The sequence below is a fragment of the Phaenicophaeus curvirostris genome, chromosome 4, assembly GCF_032191515.1.
Source record: "Phaenicophaeus curvirostris isolate KB17595 chromosome 4, BPBGC_Pcur_1.0, whole genome shotgun sequence".
Lineage (NCBI taxonomy): Eukaryota > Metazoa > Chordata > Aves > Cuculiformes > Cuculidae > Phaenicophaeus > Phaenicophaeus curvirostris.
Window position 1 is genome coordinate 4,981,126 of NC_091395.1, and position 26,088 is coordinate 5,007,213.

Here is a 26,088-nt window from a genome sequence, read left to right on the forward strand (position 1 = left end):
AACTGGCTCTTAACTTAAAACTGTTACCTGAGAATAGACTGCCATTTTTTAACAAAAGCGTTCGAAGAGAGATTCAGAAAACAACAAGCCCGTCAGCCTGATATCTATACAAAGCAAATAGTTGGAAAGTATAATACGGAATAGTGGACATCTGGATAAATATGATGTATCTGGGAAGAGTTAAAAAGGCTTTCATAAAAGGAAGTCCTGCCTCATGAACATAAGGCAGGCCTTTGAGGGGATCAAAAAACACGTGGATAAGGGTGATCTGATTGATCTTGGATTTACAAAAGGCTTTCAACAAATTCCTTCACCAAAGGCTTTTAAGAAAACTAAGCAGCCATACCGTAACATGGCTTAGAAGAATAAGGTGATACGCGTTGGGGAAAAAAACATTAATTCACCTATAAAACAAGGAGCTTTGAACTGCCTGTCATCAGAGAAGATGTTAAGATTTTAAAAGGTAGTTCCATGAAAACATCAACTCGGCAGTGTCTGAAAAAGCAAATCAGGTGTTAGCAATTTGGGGGTTAGCAACTAGAGAGCAAAATAGATGGTATCACCTTGTTGTATAAATCCCAACTTCTCCTGAAGACTGTGCGGCGTTCCAATCCCCATCTCAAAAAGAACTACAGAGGATGCAGAGAAAAGCAACAAGGATAATGAAAAGTATGAGACAGCTTCCGTATCAGGAATGAGCAGTTACTCTCTTCTTCCTGTGATAAACTATAAATACTAAAAGTTATGTGGGCTCAAGGGGAAACCACATGGAAAAGTTCATGGAAGAGAAACTCGTAACTGTTACTAAGTACAGAGGAACTTCATTCAGATGAGGAAGTTTTTGAGTGGGAGTCACTGGAGGCCACCTCAGGAAAGCTGTGTGCATTTTCCATATTCTTATTCTTTTCCCTAAGCAATGATTTTCCACCCGCTATCAAAGACAACATTTTATGGTAGATGACCTCTCTTTGGTCAAAGCATGACCATTCTTAGTTTGGTCTCAGCTCAGCGAGGCTAATGCACTGGATTTTTATCTTGGCCATTCTTGAAAGCAGATGAGCAGGTTGGGGTTCGACCTGGAAATTTTTTCATACAGATCTCATCATAGAAGATCAGATTCAAGCACATCTTCAACTGTAGTTGGACATGGATAGATTCTGGGTGAGTTCTGGCATTTGTCATTTGCCGAGTTTGTAAAGTTATTTTTTGTGACAAACTTTTTATCAGTTGTTGGCTAGAACTGGATCTTTTGGTTTTAGTGAAATGATGGACATGGTGGCAGTGGTTAAGTGGTTGCCATTAGCTTTAAATTTTTGCAGTGGATTTCAAAAGTTGTCTCAGAATTTATACAATTTATTTATGCTACAGAGACCACAGAGACCAAAATGTCATAAAACCCACGAATGACTCCACTTTTATCATGATGTCCAGTTTCTGACCAGCATTTAGAAATCCCAAAGGATGCAGAAAAAGTACAACAAGATAAGACTAGTATTAAAAGAGCAAGATATGCTGCAGCATAAGCACTTAAGAAAGTCATATAAAGCAAATGGGAGTTGTTAATGCCTGTGGAGTATTATTTGATAGATTATAGGACACAGGAAGCTTTGGGTCACTCCATCATGTGAACAGTTCAGATACAGACTTCTAATTTTTTTCTTACTGCAGAGCAAGCAACAAATTCTCTCAAAGAAGACAGAAGACAGCAATTTATAAAATCTTCTCAACATACTGGCTAGAAAAAAATGTTACTTCTCCTATCTTTGTTCTTCTGTCAGGACTACAATTCTTGCCAGTTCGGGCAGTCAGCTTACATGTACCAGATTAAATGTCCCCAAAGCTTTGTCATTATGTTGGGTTATTCTTAGTTTTAAGATTTTGGGCGAGGATTGGGTTTTTTTCTTAATATTCTATTCTTTTCATGACTTGTTCTGGAGTAATTAGCATTACACAATACATATACAAACTCAGCAGAAAGAATATTTCTTTGGAGAGCAGAGGTCTTAAGATGCCAACAATTTTACCTATTGTTACCATTACTTCCAGAGGATGGTTTAACTTCTAGAGTGCCATGCAGATTTCACAGATTAGAAGCCAGTAGAACATTAAACAAACACTCAAGTCTGTGTCCTCAACTTTAAGGATCAAAAAAGCTCGCTCACAGCATTGTAGACAACTGTAAATTTTGCTTTGAAGAGAAATTTATCTCATGTTTTACGTGGCGATTTTAGCCAAAACCATTGGCACGATTTTTCCGTGTCTGTTGCTATGACGCAGTCAAATTTAAAGTGTTCCTCTTTGCTCTTTTGCCTTAAGGACATTAAGAAGATGTTGTGGGATTAACTTCGAGGAACACCAACTGCTGGTACTTCAGCAGCTGTATGGAGACATTTCACCTATATCATGCAACCAAAACAACAGATCCTGATGTTCTGACTGGTTCTTTTTTCAGCTGAGCAATGACTGCTCAAGACTGTTCTATCATTTACACAGTTCTTGTTATATGGTCAAAGGAGACAGAAGTATCTACATCTAGTACAAACTCCCATCAAATATATATCCATCCAAATGCAGGGGTGTCTCTCCTTTACCTGTTTCTACTTTAAGTATACGAAAAAGTTCAGAAACAGATCAGATTTGATCATTCCTTTTTACCAAAACAATACGAGAGGTTAATACAAGCTCAAAACACCCCAACAGTAATTAAACATACATATTTCATCATAAATTTATAACATTTGAAGGTCTGATAATAATGTGATTAATCTTCCTTTTAAAAAAAATCATCATTTTTTAACATTCATCAGCATGTCACAGGGCATTTTTTTGCAGCTATATACTTAGGAATTTTATTGCCATAAAAATATCTATAAAAGTGTGCATCATTAGGCAAAAAGGAGGGGATTTTGTCTAAAGCAAGATTCTGCCCAGGGAAAAACTGAAAAACTGGCTGCTGCAGCAACAAATAAACATTGTACAAGTTAATGAGAAGTGGTTTGCCACTGAACTGAGTTATTTTAAATGAAGCATCTTCACTCAGAGGTTGTATAGAGAAGCTCCTATAAAGACCATTCTCTCAGTACAGCTTCTCTGATAGTGTTTTCTGTAAGTATTTACTGATATGGCAAGCTGTGCTTGTTTTGCTTCTCCAGAGCCTTCAACTTGTATTCAATGAAGCAAGCACTCTTCCTCCCATCAAATCCTGATATTTAGAGAGTGACATTTCCCCCTGTTTTATTAGGGAACTTCTCTCCACCCAGTCTCTGGATTTGCCTAGTGCCTTCAGAGGCCCGGTGGAGGGCTCAAGCGCCTAAAAGCCTGCCTACTTTTCCCAGTCATAATATTTCAGTTTAAAAGAACATCCTGCCTCTACCTGGATAATTTTGCCTAACGGTTTTTAAAGAACACTGCGGTAGTGTCAGGAAGCATCACTCCAGGGACACTTAATTGACCGACGCATGGCCTCAGATTTAGTGCCTCAACATTTACCAGCTACTTCGATGCCTGAGTCATGTAACTGAAATGCTGAGTGCCTCCTATTGCCTTAATATCTCTGAAGACACAGAACCAGCAAACTAAAACCAGTTCATACAGGGACCTCACTGGAATTTAGGCTGTGGGAATCCAACATCAACCTCCAGCAACCTGAGTCTGAAAGCAAGAGGTGTTTGTTTCAGAATCATAGAATGGTTTGGGTTGTAAGGGACCTTAAAGACCATCTAATTCCAACACCCGTGCCAAGGGCGGGGACACCTCCCACTGGATCAGGTTGCTCAAGGCCCAATCCAACCTGGCCTTGAACATTTCTGGGGATGGGGCATCCGCAAGCTCCCTGGGCATCCATCCTCATTGTGAAGAATTTCCTCCTTATGTCTAGTCTAAATCTGCCCCCTCCAGTTTACAGCCCTTGCACCTCCTCCTACCACTACATGCCTTTATAAAAGTTCCTCCCCAGCTTTCTTTTACACCCCCTTCAGGTACTAGAAGGTCGCTATAAGCTCTCCTCAGAGCCTTTTCTTCTCCAGAAACCAGTCTAGCCATTAAAGACTTTTCTGTCCACCTGCTGCTTCATTCAAAAAGAAGCGTGATTTAAGCTAAGCTAACTAACTGTGGGCTGAGGTGAGTAGGAGTGCTGACGCTGTCAGTTGTTAACACTGAGTGACAGGAATATTCATCCCTTGCTGAAGAAAAATCAGCTCTTAAACCACTCCAACCAGACCTGGGAGAGCTCAGCTGTTTACAGTCTGCATTACACCTGCCAGCAACGGGGGAACTGAACCCAGGTCTGGTGAGGCACCAGCAACTTAACTTCATACTGAATCTTTTTTTTTTTTCCATGCTTATAGTAAGGTTCTCCTTTAATGACACAATGCAAATCATCCATTGATAACATCAGTAGAGAGATCTGATACTTCATGCCATTAATCCTCTTCCCCTCTCTGTGAGGAAAGGCAACAGGCTGCATAAGAACAGATATTACCAGGGTCCAATAGTAATTTAGTTCATAGCTAAATAGTAGTTCACATTCAAACCATACTGAGGCTAAAGAAAACCAGCAAAACAAGCCATTCCAAGACAGGGAAATTATAACGTTTTTCTGCTTATAGCTTTTTTTTTTTTTTTAATTATTACTTTTTTTGCATGCCTGCAGTGCTGCAGGAAGCACATGCAGGGTAGATGTGAATACTGTAAACCTATTCAGTGTCAGTGTGTCAGTTCTTCAGAGGATGTACATGATGTTTCACCCAATATTCTGCTTCCTTCTTTGTTTGCAGTATGAATGCAAGAAATGGGTAAATTAGAGTTTAAAACATGAAGCAAACTAACATACTGAATTGTCACTGGGAAACGCACACTTCTTTTTGCTGTTGTTTTGATTTAGCTGTCACAAGAGCCACATTTAAATACAGCCTTTTCTGCCTCACGGTCAAGTCTCTTTGTGTGCATTTCCTCAACGTTACTTACTTTACTTTGAAGGTGGGCTGAGCGTAGAAATCTGACGAAAGAGTGGGCTGTGCCCTTGATCCAAGGGAGCTCTTACATTCTTCTGAATGACTACATTTGCTAGTGCAGTACACAGCAGCAGCAACAGTGTGGTGCTCTGGGTCTCCTGCTCTGCCCGGCAGACCAATCTGCAGCTCGCTGAACATCTGCAAGACAAATTTTTCATGTTCTTCTGTAAATGAATGCTGCCTAACCGCACCGGGAAAATGGGCACAGGGGATTATCTCTGCATTGCTATGACTGGAGGGGCGCCTTGGGGCTTTAGATTGCAAGGTGGCAAGGAGCAAAAGCAGCCTTTGCAAATCGCCAAGGTAGGATAACGAGAGAAAGATGTTATCGGTGTTTTGTGAACACGAGCGAAGAGAATAGTTTGTTTAACTATGTAATGCTCCCAGTGAAATGGGTGGCGTAGATCTTATTGTGATGCTTGTTTGAATTTGCTAATCTGTTTTGCAGAGTTTCTACAGGTGCTGATTATGTTTGCTTCAATAATTAGGAATAATAAATAGGAATAATAAAAGGAATGATTAGTTTTTGGTAGCTTGCAAGTATTGCAAACATTTAAATGTTAAAAGTTTGAAAGTATGAAATGATGGATGCCTTTCAGCTCCTGTTTGATTTGCTGTACGCTTTTGAAATGCATTCGGCATATCGCAAAACTGAATCTCATATTAGGCTATGCTGTTCCAGTCATCTATTTATGATACTTTTTCTACTCTGGGCACAGAATAAATACAGCTTTATCATGAGAAAATGTTCTTACTATTTTAGGAATCCTGGAAAGCATTACACAGAGTTATCTCTGGTTTTGGAAAGTTATCCAGTCTTAGAAGCAGCTTTAATAGATGCCAAACATTCCCTCTTATATTTCATAAGCAACACTGAAAATTACTGGACCCTTCATAAATCATCTCCATGTATAAAATGAGAACAAAACAGACAATAGGAATTAAGAGTAAATAAAACAAAAGAACTGGTAACCCCAAGTTGCAAAAATAATAGTTAAAAAGCAGTTTTGTTAAAAATCAGGGCTCACTCCACTGCAACAGCTTCTCCACTGGTGCAACAGTGAATATTTGTCAGAGTTATTAAGGTTTATGTAACTGTATGGAGGTCCGTTCCGATCTCCTAGACAAGAGGGACAAAATTTGTCCAGGGCTCCAAGCTCAGGAAGATCCTACTGGTTGAAGTGATACTGGGACCCATCATCATGCAATGAATTCTGCCTTGTTGAGGGAGAGAAGTTAAACTTTATCTTATTGCCTTTGAGCATCTTGGTGATACAGTACATCCAACGTTAAGATTTTGTACTCTGATACAGTATTTTAGATCAGTAGTTTAGCTATTTAAGCTGTCACTTTCTTAAGCTGTCAATATATTTATTAATTAGTTAAACGTAATTTACGGGATCAGTTAGCTTTTTCACAAATAGCAGAAACACTGTGTCAACCTAATTTTATAAAAGAAGGTTCTTCTAGTTCCTCTGTCAAGAAAAGAACATCTTTCACTATTATTTTTAATTGTTTCAGATCATAATGCTAATCATATTCATTAATAGAGCTATAATTTACTGAGTGCATGTATAATTTTTCTCATTACTCTTTTTTGCTTGATTTTGTATTTTGAAAAACTTGATTGCGTTTAAACTTTTTCCCTACCGATGGGCAACTGTTGCTTTGCAAGTAAAGCCACCGGTACCGGATGGCAGTGGAATCCTGCCATCTAGTGAAAAATGGGAGCCAGACTTTAAAAAATCGTCAGTAATGGGAAAAGGAAAGTGTCTTTGATTACATAAAACTAAATTAAAAAGCACTGTAGTATGACAAAAAAGATTCTGACTGAGCTTTAGTTTTACTGATAAAAATGGGCTCTACAACTGTGCTTTCTTCACAGTCGCATCCTAGACCGTGGCACTTCAGTCTGGGTTCTATTTTCACTAAAATTTGGGACCATGGTAACAGTTGTACCTTGCTTCTAATGCAAAAAATCCACCAGTAAAACAGATCTAAAATTAGAAAAATAAGATGTATTTATTTTATTTTATTAGATGTATTTTTTAAGGAAAAAAAAAAATCAAAGAAGCAGAAGCTTGTTTTCTGGCACATGAACCCAATCAAAACGCCATGTAATGCAATACTGCAGAACACCCTTTGTAAGAGCATACGCATATAGAGGTGTTATAAGCGTGGTGGACTGGGTGCTTTATGAGTTCCAGATCATTCATTTCTCCAAGCTTAAGAACTGGTCAGGATCAGCAAGATTAGAAAATTGACACTCCTATCTGGCTGATAACCTGAAACTGAGAGCTGACAGGCCACAGCTTTCTTTGGGACTCGCTCTCCTCTCCTGGGAGCTGGGCTCTTCCTGGGGTGTGCAGATGGGGTCTGCAGGTCAGGTACCAGGTGGAGGCACGGCGAGGTGGGGGGTCTGCAGCCACGCCGTGCGTGCATCAGGCATTCTTTTCAGCTTTTATTCTGTTATCTGTGAATACTCAATCTAATAACTCATGAAATAATAAAGGATTACTCAACTTGTGCATAGCACTTTTCCTACTAGCTCCAAAATCCAAAGGCTGTGTTTCCTAAACACAATAAAAAATTGTTTAGCTTTGTTTTGGGTTTTTTTTCAGCTCACTGTCCATCTTCTCCACTGGTGCATACTAATGTAGCACCATGGAACCTGTGGGTCATTGCCAACTCACAGCAGCCAAGAAGTGTGTATTTCTGGGTTTGGTGGCTCAGCTTTCGGTTCACAGAGCTGGGAAAGGTGCAGAGGGGTTGCTGGCCTGGCTGCCGACACCTCCTGAGCACAGTATATCCCTGGACCGCTGCGGTGGGAAGCGCGCCTGGGCCTCGCTCATGAGCACTGCAGTGGGTGCAATACAGATCTGAAGTGGAGAAGGACAGAAGTGGAGGGAAATGAGATAGTACCTGAAAACGTGGCAGGATACAAAAAGCCCAAATTTACACTTATCTGTGCCTTTGATACAAGAAACAGGTTTTTTTAAAGCTAATTAAATAAGTTGTTGCAGTTCACTGTCAGAAGCAACTTTTACCACTTTGTTCTTTGCCTTTTGAAACAGTATTATTACATTCATAAAACAATATGTAACCCTCCTCCCATAGTTTGTTGCCTAGCTCAAAGCATACATGTAAGCAGCGTTCCCACTATAATCCACGGGAGTTTTGCCTGTAGTATAAAGTATTGCTTTCCATTATCATTTAAAGTGTTAACAGAGAAATAGGGATGAACCTTTTGCCTTCCCAAGAAATACCTCAGAAATATTTCAGTAGTTTTTCTCACCGGCACAAAAAATAGGAAATTTTCAGCAACATATACTGCACCATCATTAAATTAGATTCAGTAATTTGTAAGATGTGAGATTGCAACAAATGAATTCTTTTAAGGTATCATGCAATATTATATTTCTCCATTTTTAACTCTTATTCAAAATATAAATTTTGAAGACATTGGACTCATTTTCCATAGAGACACACAAACTGTTTAACACCCTCTACTCCCAGCTCTGGCTCCGTGTATCAGCTTACTTTGCTAGGTCCAGTAATGCCGTAAATAGTTAATAAAAAATTATTTTCAGTTAAAAAGAATTTGCATATTCTATACACCATCCACATACACCATAATAACTTTAAAACAAGATATATTTTAAATACAGTGTCAAAAGCCATATTGTGCTAAGAAGGATTTCCAATAGATGTGTGTTATTAAATAAAAAATAATCGGGTGTAGAAAGCTAAGGAAAACAGTGGTTGTATCAGCTGTGCTGTGTATGCACCAAAACACTAAGCCATGCCAGTTTTTCACTGTAAATTAACTTTCCGAAAGCAGGAAGCAGTTGAGAAATCTCAGTGTAACAGTGACCCTACATGGCTAAGAGTTCAAATCTGTAAGAGTGAAGTAGCACATGATATCCTTGCTGTTTCCACTGTGAGATACAGGAAAGACTGCTTTTTTAAAATTAATATGCTTTTTTTTATTAATGTGATTGATTTTATTTTATTAATAAGATTGATTTTTTTTTTCTTGTAAAGTTCTTTACAGTTCTTTATTTAAAATGAGTAAAAATTGATGTACAAAATACTGGATGATTTTCTAGACTAGCATTTGAAAGAAAGGCCTGTGAGTTTTTCTACTGATACTTAATGACACGATATCCTTTAAGAAGCATCTCTTTTGCAACAGGAGTGGCAAAATGGAGGTGTCCTATAGATGACTTAGACTTAAAATTCAACAGTGTTGTAACTCCATTAAATTATCTGGTTGCAATAGAGGGACATTATTCTCAGCATATTTGTTACCTACACCACACAGCAATCTAATTAACTCCTTATTTGTAACTGTCCAAGCCTTACTAATTCAAGTTTGGGAACCTAACCAAATAATTCTAGTATTCACGGGCAGCAAGTCCCATGACTCAGACCTCTGAGCACTTCCAAGGAAATGCAGTCCTCTTTTTCCTATCAGTATCCTAAAAGTAAAAAATAAACAGATGCTTAAAAATTCATATGATCATAGAATCATAGAATAACCAGGTTGGAAGAGACCCACCGGATCATCGAGTCCAACCATATGATGAATCTATATGATGAATTCCATATGATGAATCGTGTTGCAGGTTTTCATGCATGAGACAATGGGGAAACTAATGTTATCGAGAGAAGGTGCCTCAATGACTCCAGATCACATCAGTTCTGGAAGTACTCTGGTCCGTATGTAGCATATACAGAGACATTTCTATATACGTACACCTCAGCAAAGAAGATACCTTTTGAAAGAGGATAACGTTGTTCTATTCTGTATCCACAACAGCATCCATCCTGTTCCCTCCCTGATTAATCATGAGGTGCTGACAGATTTCATGTACTCTTTCAGCAACATTTTTCAAAGTAAAAATAAAATAGTAACATTCACCTTTCTTTAATTTTTTCTACCATGCCAGTTTGCCAATGCATAACTATAATTATAATGCCTGTCCTCTAAAAGGTCAAGTTATTTGAAAGAACTTAAATGAATATTTTGAAACTCTTACCAATGTGATTTTGCATCCTGAAAATTTTTGCTCTACTGTGGGCATTTTCTTATGTCCATACATCAGGCAATTTATGTGTGATAGCAATATCACGCACTGGCCGTACATCACGCAGTTTTCCATTGTCTTGTAAATGTTATCTAATTAATCCTATGAAACACTTTGATAATGTGGAGTTCAAATACAATGGCCTCAACTAGGCTTCATGTAAAGCTTACATAGTTTGTGGCTGTTTTGCTGGTTTCTACCACTGCTGCACAAACAGAAGCCTTACCTTGGACTCCGTAATGGCATGTGACAACCTGCTGCCTGGTCATTTTAGACTTGTGCACTTGTCCATCAAAACGCTCAGATTTCAATTCAAGTCTCAGTTTCATCATTTTGGATTCACTGGAACCTGAAACTGAAAGTGAAACTCAAAGACTTGGGAAAAACCTGAACCAGCAGTGTGAAAAGCTGATGTCTGAATATCATTATTTAATGTTGGATGTGTACAGAGATGAGCTCTGTTGCAGTAGTTTGACTTTCTCCCTGCTTTTATCCAAATATTTGACACAGAACAACCCCAGGTGACTTTCATCAAGTTGATCTTTATAGAATCATATAATCACATAACAGAATCATAGAATGGTTTGGGCTGGAAGGGACCTTAGTCTAGTAGGGGAAAAAAAAAAAAAAAAAAAGCCTAAGACGTGTTAGTGCAGTTCTGGTTTTGGTCCTGGGGTCAGGCAGAGTATGTTTTATACTTGTGCCCCTAGCTCACTTCAGTGCTAAGCCACGCAGATAAGTATAAACTCACAGTTGCTGAAGCAATGGTGTTTTGCTCCCCTGCTTGCCTCTGCACCAACAGCCTAGGAGCACCATCATCCTAGTAAGATGGAAGTAAGAGACTCTTCCAGGTCATCTCCAGGTGACATTAAGAGTCATCTTGGAGTTGGTGCTTTGCTGCCATCTGCTTCTGAAAGCATACTCCTTAATGCATAGTCAAGTAGGATCTTACTGTATGCTGCTGTGTTTGAAATGAAGATGCTCAGCATGCCGTGCAAAGGCTCAGTACTGAGCTAACGTAACCCGGCTGATATTTCCTTATTTGCATCAATTGAGATTTTAAACAGAACTTAAATACAACTTTATGCTGATGCAGACAGAGCAAGCCATGTTTAAAACATGCTGATTGAACTCTGGCAGCAAAGGAGTGGGGTTTACAGTTAACCTACAGGATTTTAAACACAACTTGCCTTACTTGGACTGTATTTAAACTGTTTGTTTAAATTTTCTAGCTAATACATTTCCAAACATAGTTTGTTTTTGCAGCCTGGACAAACTCTTCCTCTTAAATTTACCCTTCAGAGCATCTGACACAGCCGGTATTTGCTGATATTCAGAAAACCCTGTACGCGTATTTACTTATTCTTTCACAGAAGAAGTTATGTAGAAATTTGTGGGGTTTTTCTATCTTATCTGGAGAGGATTTTAACTCCATTACAAGCCTTGACCCAATTTAATACCCAATACATTTTTGCACGTGCTCACATGACAGTTCAGCTTCTACTTAAACAAACAAGAAAACTTCCATTGATACACAGGGAAGAAGCTGAGCTTTCGAGAGGTTAGGTTGATTTATTTTGCACAACAAAGGAACAAAGTTCCCCAAATCTAACTAAAATAAACCACTGCTAAAAACCCCTGTGCCTGAAGATCTGTCATTGCTAGTTAGAGAATGAAAAACAATGAGGAAAAAATCCATCCTATACCTTTACCAGCAAAGGTTTATACATACTCCTAAGGTTAAGGGCTGTTTTGTAGTTTCAAACTGTTGCATTCCAGCTATTGTGTCAGTGGAAGTGTTTAGTACTGAGGTCCCATCAAGTTGTTTAAAAACTGTAGACTCAACTAGCTCCTTATTGTATTCCCAGCTCTGAATATACAGAACCACATACCAAGCTGGTTTTGGCATGCTTTCCATTGTATTTAGGCAAATACAAGCATGCTTTGGATACATGGTAATATTCATTTGTGCTTGTTTCCCGTAGATACTTTTCAACTCTCATGCTAGGAGAGTTTCAATGGAATAGAATGAACAACATAATTCACACTGATTTAAATTAAACAAACTAAAAAAACCAAACAGTGTATTCCTACTAAATTAGATTAGCTGCTTTGTATTCAGTTTTGCTTCATTCTTTGCTGGAGCCATTTAAAATACACTGCATGACATTACTGTATTTCATTGTTCTGTGCTTTGTGCCATTGCGTTCTTATTGTAAATGTGAATGCAATAGTAAGACTTTTGGCCAAGTTCACATTAAAATATCACAACAGGAAATGTTGTTTACAAAACCGCTTAGGATTGTGTCACATTGTTTGTGAGGATACAGCTAGCAATTTCTGCATATCAAGGAAGGGCTTTCTTCCAAATAGAGGACTTGGTGTTCTTCATATTTATAGCAGAAATATTTAGAGTAGAAATTACTTTAAGGGACCATATTTCATAGGTTAAATGCTTAGCACTCTATAAAACGAGACTGATTTGCAGAGGTAGTTTCAGGTTTAAGAGGAACAATTCCATGCATGGAATTAACTGTGCACAAAAATGATAACATTTAGATTGCAACCAGTACTTGCTAGCACTGTTTGTTGGCTGGAATGAAACTAGCAGTTAAAAAAACCCCCTGGATATCAGCTTTAAGGTTTTAAGTTTCAGACCTAATGTACACAAGTTACACAGTGGATTTCTTTTTCCTTTTCTGTAATTTTTCCCATCTGTCCCATTTAATTAGACTCTGTAGTCCATAGTTAGTGTGGATGTTAGGATGAGATTAATGCACATTCAGACTGAAACACTTCAGCATGCACCAAAATCAAAGTGCTGGTTTTTGGTTACCTGCCAATATAATATGGTGTTGAGCAGGAAAGCCAAAAATCTTCAAAACACCTCAGCACCTTGCTCTCAGTGGGGAGCTAAGAACAGTGAAGAAGCGGCTGTTTTATTTGTTGCTTACGTGGAAGGTAAATTATGATCAAAACCTAGCTCTAAGCTCGCCAAAGCCATCAGGCTTATACCCTGAGCTCTCTATCGCGTGCTGCAGCCCTGGGAACAGCACAGAGTCTTCTCTTCTTGTTTAGCAAGGAAACACTGACTAAAAGCCTTCTTTCTACTTCCACAGAAATGTATTTTGAATCCTTTAAATTTTCTTCTCTGTTAGATATTTCCTTCCTACGTCTGGGATGGAGCATCAAATGCATGGGTAACCTTTGGCTCCAGAAGAGTTATGTCATCCTGGACTGTCATCCTAGGATCACTATTTTATAAACTTGCCATTTTGTAAGCGTATTTTAGAAATATGGTCCTGTTTAGGGAGCTGGATATTTTGGGGTTTTGTAAGTGTGTTTTACATTACAATTCATTAGCAGATGAACTAACAAAACTATGAGCAGAGTAGATAAGTTATGCTTTTCACTACTGCTGGTTTCATTTGCTAAGTTCCCTATAGCAGAAACATGCCACGTATGGCATAAATTGCTACAATATTGAATTCCAAGAAAGTTTCTAAAATAAAGATAATGCAAGACAATCACATGTCCATGGCAGCACTTTACAGTAAGAGAAAGAAAACCAAAGTGAATGACAGGGGTACGTAATTTAATCAGCCCAAATTTCCAGTTCCTGGTACTCTCTGCCCAACACAAGGAGCATCAGGAACTGCTTGCTGTCTGCAGGGAAAGGTGGTAAAGCTGAATTTTTGTTTAAAAAACCAAGCAGTTGAAATTGCTACAAAGGAAGCCTTAACCAAGGAGTTACATTTTTTCCCATGAACTCAATGGGAGCTTTGCCATTGGCTTTAAAGGGCAAAGGATTGGGCTTTAGTATGAATAACGTAGTGCAGTTATTTAATTAAAAGCAGATACCATGAATAAAAATCCTCATTGGGAAGGGTGTAGCAGCTTTTGCTAGGGATCCACTTACTACAGTTTTCTGTGTCTAGCCGAACTCATCCCCTTCAAAGGAACAAAAACCCTGGGACTATGGGATATTCTGGTAACGCTGTTAAACAATGTAATTAAAAGTTATTTGGTAATTATATGTCTAATTTCTAAATTGTCATGGAAGTTTTTGTAAGGACAAAGATACTCACTTGAGTTGAAGATATTTCAGTTTGCTTATTTATAAGAGAGTGAAATGATTGCTAATAATAGGCACCAGGCTGACATTACTAGGAACTAGAGGCCATTTGTTAAAGGGCTGATATGGTATCAGTGTAAGCTAAGGAGAAAATCTGGACTGTAGACACATCTCTCAGTTGCAAACGTTCACTGGTTGAAGGGACTATTTGTAACCACCCCTTTGCTTTCTTCAGCTCTGCAAATGGATGGTTGGTTGGAATGGGCAGGTATTTATTCAATGGTTTAGGTAGCAGGGCTTTGCTAACTCACCTCACTTTGCCCAACAGCTCAGGGGAAAATCATACCAGCAGCTCATCTCTAAGACTTGAAACATAGAAACCTCCAGGATAGGATAGAGAGGAGGAAAGAAAGAGTAGTGTCAGGCAGCTGTGTGCGGCTACCTTTTCAGCAGGCAAAGCTGTGGCTGGATGAGTCAGGCAGTAATTCTTGGTGGTGGCACAACCATTTTGCAGAGAGACCTTCAGCAGTTTAACTGACATCACTTTGGAAAGGCTGTAAGGATCCTGCAATAAACCTGGAAGAAAAGCATCTCCACAGGGAACTGTGCAATGGTAATTAGAATAGGTTGCCTATACCTCTATGATATCAGGTGTTTCCCAGATGTGCTGCAATCAAGGGGAGTCACATCATGAGTTTTATTAGCTTTACTCAACCACCACCACTAGTGCTCCTGAAGAGATCATCTCTCTGTTTCTTTCTCTAAATCCTTGTTTTCTCTGGCAGAAATCCTAGATCTGCTTTCTCTTATCATTCTCTCAGTAGTACTTTTATTTAAATGCACGAGTATAGCTACTTAAGCATCACTTTCAGTGAATTCACAGAAAATTGTTGGCAAATGATGCCTCAGACTTCAAACCTTGTTACTTGGTTAGAAGCACACCCATAACTTCCACTGAACTTGCTCTGGACTAAAAGAAACGCAGAAAACTTTCTGCTTTGCATGAAGTCTCTTATCATAGAAGTCTCTGGAACTGCTAGAGCTTAACAGATGTGGCTAGAATAGACCAATCAGCATTTTGTTCCACAAATTATATTTTCCTATTTGGCAGAGACTACTTCAAAGACCAGCTGCCATAAGCTGATTTAATTACAGAGGATGCACATGGGAATAATCTGATAGGGATAAATAGCTTTATCTATTATCATAAATTCATAATGATCTTCCTGCATATTGAAATAATACTTTCAGAATAGATAGTGGAAAACTGACTTATAAAATTCTTCAAATTAGAGAAAACCATCACTAAGTATGGATGTTTCAAACAAATTCTAAGGTGTAATACTATTTAATACTCAAGATCCTTATAGAGGAGCAACTGCTTGACAACCTTCCCTGAAAATTTAAAGTGAAAACCAATGGAGGATAGATTTAGACTGGATATAAGGAAGATATTCTTTTACACTGAGGGTAGTGAAACACTGGCACAGGTTGCCCAAGGAGGCAGTGGAGGCTCCATCCTTGGAAACATTCAAGGCTAGGTTGGCTGAGGCTCTGAGCAACATAGAATCATAGAATAACCAGGTTGGAAGAGACCCACTGGATCATCAAGTCCAACCATTCCTAACAAACACTAACCCATGCCCCTTAGCACCTCGTCCACCCGTGCCTTAAACCCCTCCAGGGAAGGTGAATCAACCACCTCCCTGGGCAGCCTCTGCCAGTGCCCAGTGACCCATTCTGTGAAGAATTTTTTTCCTAATGTCCAGCCTAAATCTCCCTGGTGGAGCTTGAGGCCATTCCCTCTTGTCCTGTCCCCCGTCACTTGGGAGAAGAGGCCAGCACCCTCCTCTCTACAACCTCCTTTCAGGTAGTTGTAGAGAGCAATGAGGTCTCCCCTCAGCCTCCTCTTCTCCAGGCTAAACAAGATGTCCCTGCTCCTGCAGGAAGGTTGGACTGGATGACCTGTAAACGTTCCTTCCAAACCAAAGCATTCTATAATTCTTAAAAACCCTAAAGTTTCCGAATTGTTTCCTTTCCCAAAAGGTAACTCAGTACCTAGGAAAATTGAATGTTTTCACCTAAATTCTCAGATAGTGGAATTAGTACATTATGCTGACTGATATAAAAGGAGCCATACACAAACTGGGAGGGTTTTGTTACAATAAGACATAATAAAACCACATTATTGGTTTATGAAACAAAATATTGGTTTTGAAGAGTTATATTGTGGTACCCATACAGTCAGCCAAAGTTAGTATTTAGAGGAAGCTACTAGTCATTACACTGAACTGGAAATAACAACTACAACACTTACTTTTCAAGCGCCCAGATCCCTTTGCTAAGTGAAAGAGCAGCGCGCCTTTATGTCCAGACTGAGGAATCACCTTTTCACGATACTGACATATTATTGATTATCACTAGATGGTGCTCTCATTCACAATCAGCCAAATCACAGGTAAATGAATGTAAAGACAGTTACGCCTTGGAGAAATTCCAGTTGTTATCTTTAATGTTTTCTTACTGAAGCTGTTAAGGATTGCTCAGATCAGTATCAATCAGACCAAATAATTTCAAAGCTTAAAATTACTGTCTTCTGGATAAATATATATAGACATAAAATAAATCAAGAATCACACAATACCAAATCAATCAAAACAATAAAATCAAATTAATAGTTCCTAAATCTTCCTTTCACTTCTACTTATCACTCCTCGCATATAAATAGAATGTTACGGCTTTAAGCAGGGCTCCATAAATTTGTACTAGGGTTTGATTTGTGGCTTCATAGCACTAGAATAAGGACACATTTTGATCTTAAAAAAAATAGCTTGCTAAACCAGAATGTTTTAGAATGCCTTAAGAAAATGGCAGTTGTAATCCTTTAAAGAGAAAGCAAAGAAAAATATATTGCTGTACCTAATTTATACCACGTTATCATGGAATTGTTTGGGTTGGAAGGGACCTTAAAGCCAATACAGTCCCAACCCCCTGCCTCTCACTGGATCAGGTTGCTCAAAACCTCATCCAGCCTGGCCTTGAACATCTCCAGGGATGGGGCATCTTCTCTGGGCAACCTGGGCCAGTGCCTCACCACCCTCAGAGGAAAACATTTCTTCCTAATATCTAATCTAAATCTAGTAATACTACATACAGCTACTGAATATGTGTAGTGAAATGATAATTTAAAAAGAGTACAAAAAAGGAAATAATTTATTAATCCTCAGTATGTTCCAGTCCAATCTGACAATAGACAGAGCAGGGCTGAGAGCCTTGGAGATGGAAGAAGTCTTCCAGCTCTTGTAACCAATTTAAACCAAATTTTGAGCTATATTAAAATGACGTTTTCTCTTAATTCCTCATTACCCTGATTTTCCTTTCTCTGCCCTTACTTCCAGTTACAACTTCAGTCTGTAACAGTAGCTCTTTCAGAAGCAGGTTATTATGCAAATCTGATGGAGAATAGACATGCATAAAGAACACAAAAACCACACCCAAGAATGCATCTTTGAACAGCTATGATGTTAGAAATCTACCTGAGATTTGCAGCTTGAGCCTATTTTTACTCAAATAGTTTTAAATTATCAGATCACTACACATGTGATGCAACTTATCTCCCATTACTGAACCTTTATTTCAAAGGCCCCAATTCAGCCCCTCAACATGCTACATTTTTAAGTCATTATCCAGATCACCAGGATAATGTTATCAAAATATTTCTGATTTCACGGCATAATTGGTGACTACGAAAAGGATTTGACTTTAAAACCTTGCTGTCATTCTACAAAAGCAAAAATTTCCCAGACTCTCAGCTACAGTTTTCTTCCTCCATATTTAGAGGAACACGGAAAAACAGTGCAGTGAGTCTAAATGTAGTAGGAGGACCATGAATGCCTCTTTTTCTACCCTGGCAAGAACAGTACAAAGGGTATGATAATTAAGCTTGAGGAGAGAGTTATCTTTGTGGCCTGTCATTATTTTTAGTGTTACTACATGAACAAATGGAGCACTGAAATGCCCAAGAACAATGGTGCCTAGCCCCGTACCAGCCTTCTGGGTCATTTGTTTCTCGTTTGCTTCCAGGCCTGATTTGCGTTAGAGGCCTGGAGAAGTTGCAGAGACTGGGAATTAACACAAATTGACATTGGGTGCTAATTGACTCAAGCAAAAACTAAAGATGCATTGGCCTGTTCAAATGAGGCCTTCTGGATTCCTGCATCATCCAGCTCTGAAGAATTAAACTCTGGCATGGTTCATCAGCTGCTGGGTCCTTGTATAAAAATAGAGAGGCAGAAATAGAATCACAGAATCACAGAATAACCAGGTTGGAAGAGACCCACCGGATCACCGAGTCCAACCGTTCAATAGGATCATGTTTTAGCACAGGCTTGGCTGAAACTAGAAAGGATAGGAAAGAACCCTTCCCCTTATGAAAAGTATTTAATTTTCAGGTGTTCTACGCAACAGCACAGCAATTGAGCTCACCTAAAATGACAGCCAAACCAAATCTTTCCCCTAAACCTTTTCTTGTTCTAGTCCCTCCTGAGGGGAGGGGCTCTTTATCAGGGAGTGCAGGGAGAGGATGAGGGGAACGTTTTTAAGCTGAAAGAGGGGAAATTTAGATGAGATTTTAGGAATAAATGTTTTCCTATGAGGCCCTGGCCCAGGTTGCCCAGAGAAGTTGTGAATGACCCCTCCCTGGAGATGTTCAAGGCCAGCTGGATGGGGCCTTGAGCAACCTGATCCAGTGGGAGGTGCCCCTGCCTGTGGCAGAGGGTTGGAACTGGATGATCTTAACAGTCCCTTCCAACCCAAACCATTCTGTGCTGGATGCATACGCAGTGACAGTCATAGCTGTAGGAGTTACCCATTACCTCAGTTCTATGCAGTGCCTCTTGTTTGTACGGTTGCCAACTAAAAAGCTTCTTCTAATACATTTCCATCAGATCATTACAATTAAGCCTTCAAATGAGACATATGATGTCTGGCACCAACAGTTTCCAATAAGCATGATATTTTTAGTAATCCACAGATTGCGGGACTGAGTTTAATATCTGGAGGAGATCCTTCAGTTAATACTGGTTATTGCGAAGCAAGTACATGTCTATCAGATGTCCTGAGATTGCCCTTGTTGGAACATCCCTTCTGTCTTTGGACCCGTCTTCTATTTAGTGCAGAAAGCTTTGCTGCACTCCTGTGATGTTGTCATGGATAAACACTTTCACAGAGTAAAATACCCATGCAACGCATGTGGAATATGTGGTGGGCTCATGATGGGAGAGGTTGGACTCGGCCTTCTCCTTCTCAGAAATTATAGTAACCTTTGGCACTGGGGCTTCTTTCTTCAGGCACAGAGGATGAGATGAAGTTCACTTGAATTGGAGATTCCTAGTTTCTTCCATGCAGAAGGAAAAGACTTGTAAAACAATCCCCTCTGATACAGAGATATTAACACACTCTTGCTGTGTTTTCATTGAATTAATTATCAGGCTTAAGTTAGTAAGAAAAAATGTAAGTTTCAGGGCAAAATAATAAAGAGAAAAGGAAACTGGGCACTGATTCTGATACTGAATTTAATTTATGAAGGTACTGACCTGTGACATTGGTTAAAACTAGGTAATCCTTAAAAAGTGTGCTCCCCAGAGAAACTGAGAAGAAACTAACAGTTCACAGAACAGGACCTTCCCCTCAAAATTATATTAGTAAGAGAAGTGTCAGCCTAGTTCTCAGTTTTCTGATGCAATCTGAGTCAGATCATCTTCACTCAGGTGAAAAGGAGCACTGTACATTTCTACATTCCTATTCAGTTGCTTAAAATCCCACTCTTGATCTTCACTTGATTTTAAAATTACTTCTTAGATTACTGATATGCTGAAATTTGTGTCTACAGTTTTGGATTTATACACACCAAGGTTACTTGGAGGTTCTATATGGCCGTAACAATGCAACTCAGTTAGATACATTATTTAATAGCTGAAAAACATGCAGAAGATCTCGTAGAAAAGTTGGAGAAACAGCCACACAAAATGAAAAGGAATGCTGGCATCCTAGGGCTGTCAAAAACCTTTTCCTATGACTATGTGGGGGTGAAATATTCTGATGGCAAGTATGTCTTTTATAACCACATGTTAATCTTCTTGAATGGGATGAGTTATTAAATTAAATCCTTCAAATGAGCAGCTCTTTAATGTGCCCTTATATTTTCCAGATGTTTGATACAGTTAAGATTATCCCATTCATTTGCATGTGCCTGTTTCTTTTCTTGTTATATTTAGAAAATTCCTTAAAACATGCTGTCCCATAGGACTTTCCAATTATCTTCCTTAATCTTTATTTCTATTATTTATAGTTTTGGAAGAAGAGACAAAAGAACAGAAGCCTATCATGACTTTTAGGTTCTAACATTTCTTCCAGTAACACTGCATAGAATAGGGCATAACTCTACTGAAGCTCATGAAATCATAGAATCATGAAGGTTGGAAAAGACCTCTAAGATCATCCAGTCCAACTGTCGGCTCAACACCACCATGCCTGCTAAACCATGACCTGAAGTGCCACATCTACACATTTTTTGAACACCTCCAGGGATGGTGACTCCTCCAATTCCCTGGGCAGCCTGTTCCAATGCTTCACCACTCTTTCAGTAAAGAATTTTTTTCTAATATCCAATCTAAACCTCTCCTGGCACAACATTTCCTCTCATCCTATCACTTGGTAATTGGCTGAAGAGACCAGCACCCACCTCCCTACAACCTCCTTTCAGGTAGCTGTAGAGGGCAATGATGTCTTCCCTTCAGCCTCCTTTTCTCCAGGCTGAACAATCTCAATCTCCTCAGCTACTCCTCATAACACTTGTGCTCCAGCCCCTTCACAAGCTTCGTTGCACTTCTCTGGACACCCTCCGGCACCTCAATGTCTTTTTTGTACTAAAGAGCCCAAAACTGAACACATGATTCAATGTTTGGCTGATGGAGCTATGCTAAAAGAAATCTAGTGCATTTTCAAGAAAGCTCAGGGGGAATAAAAAAGGTTACATGGGAGAATATGACTAATTTGGGATAACATGGTGCTCTGCATAACTATTATGCTCTTTTAGCAGGTTTCAGATCTTTTACGCTTACAAAATATGAATGTTTGACAGCAGCAAAATCCAGGACTTAATTTAAATTAATTAAGAAAGTAGGATTTTCTCTTGGGTTTTGTCCTCACTAATTGACTTAAACATTTACGTTGAAGTTTAGTGAAATCACAGTGCACAGGAGCTATGATGTCTTTTAAAAGAGACTAAGCTTTTTACACGTGCTCTTCTGTTACAGAGATATCTGAGGTACAGGCACTTTTACACTCTCAGTTCATTGTCCTCAGGAAATGGAGAGGTACCCATATATCATCCATGCATGACTTGCTCATTGGTAGCCACTGTTAACTGATACACTGCATTTGTGAGCATCCTTTAAATGGAATTCGCAACAGTGGTGACATTTGTCTGTCATACTTAGTAGTATGGTTTCATAAAAGATACATAGACCAAAATTTTATGCACCAAGCATAAATAATCTCTTCAAATTGTGATTTCATTTTTCAAGGCCCCTCCTTGAATGAATTCTCTCATGAATGTGTGGGCTGCAGGCTTCACATGTACAACAGCATCCTTAACTTTGCCAACACATCGTAAAACTGGCACAGATTTTGACCAAAGGTCACTAAAGTACTTTAAAACCTATCCGGGATGAGAGATGCCATATTATGCTTAGGTTAGGATATAACACCACTGCTTCAGAGAAAGAGAATTAAATAAAATCACATAAAATGCATGCCAAAGATCTGCTTGAAACAATACTCCAGTTTCGTATATTAAGAATTGTTAAAATTGGCAGCATTAAAAAACAACTGGCTCTTTCCCAAGCTACATGCCAATTGGATTTCCTTAAAAATTCAGTCTTTACAGATTCTGAATAATGCAACCATTGTAATTCAAGGATGCTCCCCTGCTGGTTTTGATTAATTTATTTAAACAGCATAGACGAAGCCTGCTGTAGCTCCTCTGGTAATATAAATCCGTGTTACAAAGAATTCTGTTGTCTCCACCTCTCTAATAAACTACCGTGTCAGGGATTTAGAGCTAAATGGATGGCAACACAACTTAAACAATTAATCTCTGAGTTGAATGTAGTTTTTTTTCTCCATCAATCCTTAGTTTATAACTCTATTTTCCATTTAAGTAACAGGTTTAGTGAAATATTTTGATTTGTATGAAATAACACTCATTTAAAATATCTTGAAGAAAAAACTCACCTGCAGTCAAGTATCTCAAAAAAAAAACCATTAAATCACTATGGCTACCTGGCTGACATTTAGAAATGTATTGTGAGTCTCATGACATGTGCTATTTTCTTTACAGTACCTGATACTGAAATCTGAAACCAGAAACCAGAGTTACACCTTTCATTAAGATGAGAATACATTTCTGGATATCCTGGATTGCAAAGTGATCCCATCCACAAAGGAAAAAGAAAAATAAAAAATGTAATCCTAAATTTTCAATATTGAAGTATTTTTTTCATGTGGTACCAGAGAAATTGTTATTTCCTAGTTGCAGGGCTAATAGAAGAAATTTAGAAGGACCACCGTCTGGGAACGAAATTCACAGTGAGGGCACCTAAACACCTTTACAAGTTCTATGGACAGCAATTGAATAGCTGTACAACCATGACAGTGGTTTCCAGAGGTTAAATCGTCACAGCGAAGTGTGACATGTAGATATTTACTCATATTCTAAGAAAATGAGAACACTCTAGCATTATGATGAGCTTTGGGAATGATACAGTGCTTCAATAGAAATGGCTGTGCTAGCTTAGTTATACAATTACATACTCTTGAAGTGTTGCCATTCCACATAAATATTAAATACTTCTTTGTTTAAAGTAATTGATTTAAAATATTAAGCAAAACTAAATTAAACAATCTCCAAGCTGTTTCTTACAGATTTCTGGTAAACTAGCTGCTCATTTGACATGTAGCATGTGTAATCTCAGCAGTCTCCCTGTGCGTGAGTGTATATACAGATGCTTTAGGCTAACGTTAAACAACGTTCTATAGCTATGAATGTTTTTGTAATCCAAATAAAGTAGGTAGTGTTTTTATAACTATCAATTCTTGGGTTATGGAGAATGTCTTCAAATAGAAATGGGAAGAGGTTTATCATTACAAACAGGTCTCATTCCCTTAAAAGGAAGTTGTTTCTTTTTTCTTCTGCTTCTTTGGAGAACTGGCTACAAACTGGGAATGGTTATTGTATGACTCATTTGAGAAAAATAACTACAGCATAAAAAGTTCAGAAAGGATTTTAATAAAACCAAACTCAATTACCTTCTGTTTGGGGCATGATAAGGATAGTTTTAAAGAGAAAAATACCACATTTTTCAGAATTAGGGAAGATAACACAGAACTAAAGTGTTTGAAAGGGAAGGCCAGGGGGAAAGTCAGGAAAGAATATAACATTTACCTGTACTTTTAGTTCTACAGATAAGACAGAAATCTCCTTTCATAAGCAGACTTTACATTTACTTTATTCTGGTCTGGTCTGCAAGTGAGCTCCTGCACCCACAGTGCAAATCACTGACTGCCAAAAGCACACAGCAAACTTGGGAATCATCACTCACTTAGCTATGCACAGATAACATGGCTTTTTTACTACACCCCATGTACTTCAGCTACTTGGAAATTCCTCAAAATCCTGACACTGTAAGTCAAACTGTTCTCAATAATAAAATTATTTAAAATAAAACAACATTAACAACATGAGCTGTGGACATTAGAGACTAAAAATGCTCCAAGTAAACATTATTGTATTATTCCCTGCATTGCCTTTCCGCCAACGGCTTAAAGGATACAAGAGTAAGGATAGGACAGAAAAGGGCCCTTTCCATCTTGAAAACTTCTGTTATGGTTTATGGTTCAGCATTTGAAACTATTGGCATAACATAAGGACCTGAAAGAGGGAGCCTCATACCTTCCAGCTTTTGCTCACTGTGCCATTCAAAGGGGAGGCTGATCAGAATGCAGGAGACAGTACTCAAGTAATCATTGATTGTATCCTCTCATTGCAACCTCTATCATAGATTTTAGAATTTTAAATGCAAAATGAGCTTGCCAACATGCCAGTTGAAGTTCTGCTTTTGTGTGTGCTGCAACACTCAAGTATCCTATCTGCTATTTACAAAAGGGAGGGATACTGATGTTGTTGTCACAAAGCTAACTTTCAACAAGGTTTGTGATTGTTAACATTAGGAATAAAACCAGAAAAAGTGCATGCTACCTGGTGTATGCGATTTCAAGATGCAATAGCTGGCAGAGGGATGATGACTGCTTAGTGTACCATGCAAGACACTGAGAAACATAGATTTTTGTTAAGTGCAGCTCTAGCTGAACTTACATATCGCTACTCTAGCAAGAGGAATTTGCACACAGCATTATGAACTGCAAGAATATGCTATGCAATCCTCTCTTTAAACAGCTAAGTGCTTAGATGATTTTATCTCAGCTCCAAGCTATAGGGTCAGGATATTCTATTTATTGTGATAGTCAAACAGAGCTTGATATTAAAGATCTGCTGAACAGTCTGTAATAGTTTTAGTAAGAACATGGGTGTCTATTTAAAGTGTGTGAGATTAGGAGGGCAACCATGCTAATCGTCACACGTGGCTGCCAAAATTCTGTAGAAACCATCTGGAGGGAAACACAGTAGACTGGAAAACATTATTTTCCCTTAAAGTTATAGGCCACTCTAAAGGAATAAAACTTCATGGGATAAGTCAGGAGCTTCAGATCAAGAGACTTCTTTACTGTGCAGTCCAAAGAATATCGCGCATAAATAATTTACAAGTATTCCACTCTCAAGACAATAATTTGGCAGTTATGGTTTAGTAGCAGACAGGTACAGTTGGACTTCATGTTCTCAAAGGTCTCTTCCAACCAAGTGATTCTATTATTCTACGATTATTAAAGATTTTTGTTTACTTTGTCCTTAGCGCACATATATTATAAAGGAATCTACTACATTCATCACTTGTAGTCAAGGTGTATTCTGTGCTGCCTTTTAAATACCAAACAATTACATGGCTTCATTTTGATGTGAAACTGCATGTCCAACATTGACCTTTTTTATAAAGTTTTCAAAAGTGCTAGTAGGATTTATCATTTTTCTAATTTCTCATGCTGTAGCACTATGGGACTTTTCCCTTCCTGTTCCTCCTAAGATTGTTCCAGCTGAGTCTGAAGTGAATAGAAAGCAACTAAGTGATTTCAATGGGAGTTTCACATTTGGAAAGCAAAAACAGGACAGTCTTTTGGCAAGACCGTCCACGTATCTGAATTCCCATTCCTAGGAAGTTTAACAGGAAAATGCTGAACATTTCAAATTGTCGTGAGACTAGCAGTATTTGAATCTTCTTCTGAGTATATGTAAAATATCCTGCAGTCTTTAAAACTAAATTTTAAAAGAAAAAATGCTTCAAAACCCTCCTAGTCCCTTTCCACCTTGCTAAAGTCTAGCTTTACAGTATAGCTCTGGCCATACTGTAATGGAGGAGATTTACTGCTGATGCTTTGAGGTGCATTTGATGATAAGAAATCCACAGAGGTAGCCATGATTTCCACTATTGCAATAGACTGTGGATAGACAGAATTTTAGAATTTGGATATTTTGATGGATTTTAAGAAGATATATTTTGTAGATCTAACATTTTAAATAATTGTCTGAGTGAAACTGTTGTTGCTGCTGCTACTGTCCCAGAGAACTTGTAGATGCCCCATCCCTGGAGATGTTCATGGCCAGGCTGGATGAGGTTTTGAGCAATCCGATCTAGCGAAAGGTGAGCTTTCTAGCTCATCTAGTGAACTGGATGAGCTT

At 38.6% G+C, this 26,088-nt stretch overlaps 1 protein-coding gene across 1 annotated transcript in view; it reads left to right on the top strand.

Annotated features, from left to right (window-relative positions):
* The first annotated feature begins 5,042 nt into the window (after window positions 1-5,042).
* The window catches only part of SYNPO2 (synaptopodin 2), a 90,410-nt gene continuing 69,364 nt past the window's right edge, over window positions 5,043-26,088 (top strand). Inside the window, exon 1 of the mRNA XM_069855179.1 lies at window positions 5,043-5,315. Within this exon, the coding sequence (XP_069711280.1) occupies window positions 5,187-5,315 (129 nt within the window). The 5' untranslated portion in view covers window positions 5,043-5,186. The remainder of the gene's footprint in view (window positions 5,316-26,088) is intronic.